The 4,233-nt window shown below is 46.0% G+C and overlaps 1 protein-coding gene across 1 annotated transcript in view; it reads left to right on the plus strand.

Annotated features, from left to right (window-relative positions):
- LOC135532326 (3',5'-cyclic-AMP phosphodiesterase 4C-like) overlaps nt 1–4,233 on the plus strand; it is a gene marked incomplete at its 3' end in the record, with an annotated part of 42,591 nt that extends 38,358 nt beyond the window's left edge. Inside the window, exons 15-17 of the mRNA XM_064959891.1 lie at nt 1,419–1,601; nt 2,857–3,033; nt 3,745–4,233. Coding sequence (XP_064815963.1) covers nt 1,419–1,601; nt 2,857–3,033; nt 3,745–4,233 — 849 coding nt within the window. The remainder of the gene's footprint in view (nt 1–1,418; nt 1,602–2,856; nt 3,034–3,744) is intronic.

Here is a 4,233-nt window from a genome sequence, read left to right on the forward strand (position 1 = left end):
TGGTATTTTGGCCCATTCCTCCATGCAGATCTCCTCTAGAGCAGTGATGTTTTGGGGCTGTTGCTGGGCAACACGGACTTTCAACTCCCTCCAAAGATTTTCTATGGTGTTGAGATCTGGAGACTGGCTAGGCCACTCCAGGACCTTGAAATGCTTCTTACGAAGCCACTCCTTCGTTGCCCGGGCAGTGTGTTTGGGATCATTGTCATGCTGAAAGACCCAGCCACGTTTCATCTTCAATGTCCTTGCTGATGGAAGGAGGTTTTCACTCAAAATCTCACGATACATGGCCCCATTCATTCTTTCCCTTACACGGATCAGTCGTCCTGGTCCCTTTGCAGAAAAACAGCCCCAAAGCATGATGTTTCCACCCCCATGCATCACAGTAGGTATGGTGTTCTTTGGATGCAACTCAACATTCTTTGTCCTCCAAACACGACGAGTTGAGTTTTTACCAAAAACTTCTATTTTGGTTTCATCTGACCATATGACATTCTCCCAATCTTCTTCTGGATCATCCAAATGCTCTCGAGCAAACTTCAGACGGGCTTGGACATGTACTGGCTTAAGCAGGGGGACATGTCTGGCACTGCAGGATTTGAGTTCCTGGCGGCGTAGTGTGTTACTGATGGTAGGCTTTGTTACTTTGGTCCCAGCTCTCTGCAGGTCATTCACTAGGTCCCCCCGTGTGGTTCTGGGATTTTTGCTCACCGTTCTTGTGATCATTTTGACCCCACGGGGTGAGAACTTGCGTGGAGCCCCAGATCGAGGGAGATTATCAGTGGTCTTGTATGTCTTCCATTTCCTAATAATTGCTCCCACAGTTGATTTCTTCAAACCAAGCTGCTTACCTATTTTTTTTCCACCATAATTTGCAAATAAATAAATTAAAAATCCTACAATGTGATTTTCTGGATTTTTTTTCTAATTTTGTCTGTCATAGTCGAAGTGTACCTATGATGAACATTACAGGCCTCTCACATCTTTTTAAGTGGGAGAACTTGCACAATTGGTGCCTGACTAAATACTTTTTTACCCCACTGTATATTGAAATAACATCCTCACCAGAATCTCTTCAGACCCAGGACAGGGGGGTCCTGAGGAACATGTTCAACACTGGGGGGTGTCTCCTCCACTCTGTAGGTCCCGAGGAACATGTTTAACACTGGAGGGGGGGGGGTGTCTCCTCCTCTCTGTAGGTCCTGAGGAACATGTTTAACACTGGAGGGGGGGTGTCTCCTCCTCTCTGTAGGTCCTGAGGAACATGTTTAACATTGGGGGTGTCTCCTCCTCATGTTTAACACTGGGGGGGGGGGGTGTCTCCTCCTCTCTGTAGGTCCTGAGGAACATGTTTAACATTGGGGGGGTGTCTCCTCCTCATGTTTAACACTGGGGGGGGTGCCTCCTTCTCTCTGTAGGTCCTGAGGAACATGGTCCACTGTGCAGACCTCAGCAACCCCACCAAGCCGCTGGGTGTGTATCGCCAGTGGACAGAACGCATCATGGAGGAGTTCTCCAGACAGGGAGACAAGGAGAGAGACAAGGGCTTGGAGATCAGCCCCATGTGTGACAAACACACTGCCTCGGTGGAGAAGAGCCAGGTCTCTCTCTCTCACACACACACACACACGCACACGCACACTTTCTCTTTTTCTCATAATCTTCTTCTTCCTCTTCAAAAGCACTGATCAGGGCAGTTAGACAGTTAGGCAGTTAGGCAGTTAGACAGTTAGGCAGTTAGGCAGTGAGACAGTTAGACAGTAAGGCAGTGAGACAGTTAGGCAGTTAGACAGTTAGGCAGTCAGGCAGTCAGACAGTTAGGCAGTTAGACAGTTAGGCAATCAGGCAGTCAGACAGTTAGGCAGTTAGACAGTTAGGCAGTTAGACAGATAGGCAGTTAGGCAGTTAGACAGTTAGGCAGTTAGACAGTTAGGCAGTTAGACAGTTAGGCAGTTAGACAGTTAGGCAGTTAGACAGTAAGGCAGTTAGACAGTTAGACAGTGAGACAGTGAGACAGTTAGACAGTAAGGCAGTGAGACAGTTAGACAGTAAGGCAGTGAGACAGTTAGGCAGTTAGACAGTTAGGCAGTTAGACAGTTAGGCAGTTAGGCAGTTAGACAGTTAGACAGTGAGGCAGTGAGACAGTTAGACAGTAAGGCAGTGAGACAGTTAGACAGTAAGGCAGTGAGACAGTTAGGCAGTTAGACAGTTAGGCAGTTAGACAGTTAGGCAGTTAGACAGTTAGGCAGTTAGACAGTTAGACAGTTAGGCAGTTAGGCAGTTAGGCAGTTAGACAGTTAGACAGTAAGGCAGTGAGACAGTTAGACAGTAAGGCAGTGAGACAGTTAGACAGTAAGTCAGTTAGACAGTTAGACAGTTAGGCAGTTAGGCAGTTAGACAGTAAGGCAGTTAGACAGACAGTAAGGCAGTGAGACAGTTAGACAGTAAGGCAGTGAGGCAGTTAGACAGTTAGACAGTAAGGCAGTGAGACAGTTAGACAGTAAGGCAGTTAGAGCATTGGGCCAATAACCAAAAGGTCAAATCTTCAAGCAGACAAGGTGAAAAATCTGTTGGTGTGTCTCTCTCTCTCTCCCTTTCTCCCTCCCACTCTCCCTTTCTCTCTCTCTCCCCCCCCTTTCTCCCTCACTCTCTCTCTCTCCCTTTCTCCCTCTCCTTCTCTCTCTCCCTTTCTCCCTCACACTATCTCCCTTTCCCTCTCTCCCTTCCTCTCCCTCTCTCTTTCTCCCTCTCTCTCTTTCTCCCTCTCACTCTCCCTTTCTCTCCCTTCCTCTCTCTCCCTTCCTCTCTCACCCTTTCTCCCTCCCACTCTCCCTCTCTCTCTCCCTCCCTCTCCAGGTGGGTTTCATAGACTACATAGTCCACCCTCTGTGGGAGACGTGGGGTGACCTGGTCCACCCTGATGCCCAGGACCTGCTGGACACATTGGAGGAGAACAGAGACTGGTACCAGTCCACCATGCCTCAGAGCCCCTCTCCTCCCTACGACAAACACCTGCTCACAGACCGCTTCCAGGTAACGCACACACACGCACGCACGCACGCACGCACGCACACACACACACACACACACACACGGAAAGGATGATCTATTAATGAACTACTACTGTAGAAAACCAGTTGGTGGTGCTCTTTATCAATGACTATCTTATATAACAAATTATCAATCTACTGTCTTCTCTTTATCAATGACTATCTTATATAACTAACTATCAATCTACTGTCTTCTCTTTATCAATGACTATCTATATAACTAACTATCAATCTACTGTCTTCTCTTTATCAATGACTATCTTATATAACTAACTATCAATCTACTGTCTTATCTTTATCAATGACCATCTATATAACTAACTATCAATCTACTGTCTGCTCTTTATCAATGACTATCTTATATAACTAACTATCAATCTACTGTCTTCTCTTTATCAATGACTATCTTATATAACTAACTATCAATCTACTGTTTTATCTTTATCAATGACTATCTATATAACTAACTATCAATCTACTGTCTTCTCTTTATCAATGACTATCTTATATAACTAACTATCAATCTACTGTCTTATCTTTGTCAATGACCATCTATATAACTAACTATCAATCTACTGTCTTCTCTTTATCAATGGCCATCTATATAACTATCTATCAATCTACTGTCTTCTCTTTATCAATGGCCATCTATATAACTATCTATCAATCTACTGTCTTCTCTTTATCCTCCCAGTTTGAGCTAGCACTGGAAGATGTGGAGCCCAACCACAACCACATACAACAACTCAACGGGTCCAACCACATGGTCAGACAGGAGAACGGAAACCAGGACAATTCAAAGGAGGACCATGTTGAAGAGGTGGAGGAGAACCATGTTGAAGAGGTGGAGGAGGAGAATCATCTTGAGGAGGAGAACCATGTTGAAGAGGAGGAGGAGGAGAACCATGTTGAGGAGGAGGAGGAGAACCATGTTGAGGAGGAGGAGGAGAACCATGTTGAGGAGGAGGAGGAGGAGAACCATGTTGAGGAGGAGAACAATGTTGAAGAGGAGGAGGAGAACCATGTTGAAGAGGTTGAGGAGGAGGACCATGTTGAAGAGGAGGAGGAGAACCATGTTGAAGAGGTTGAGGAGGACGACAATGTTGAAGAGGTTGAGGAGGAGGACCATGTTGAAGAGGTGGAGGAGAACCATGTTGAAGAGGTGGAGGAGGAGAACCATGAT

The sequence above is a fragment of the Oncorhynchus masou genome, unplaced genomic scaffold (genome assembly GCF_036934945.1).
Source record: "Oncorhynchus masou masou isolate Uvic2021 unplaced genomic scaffold, UVic_Omas_1.1 unplaced_scaffold_1820, whole genome shotgun sequence".
NCBI lineage: Eukaryota > Metazoa > Chordata > Actinopteri > Salmoniformes > Salmonidae > Oncorhynchus > Oncorhynchus masou.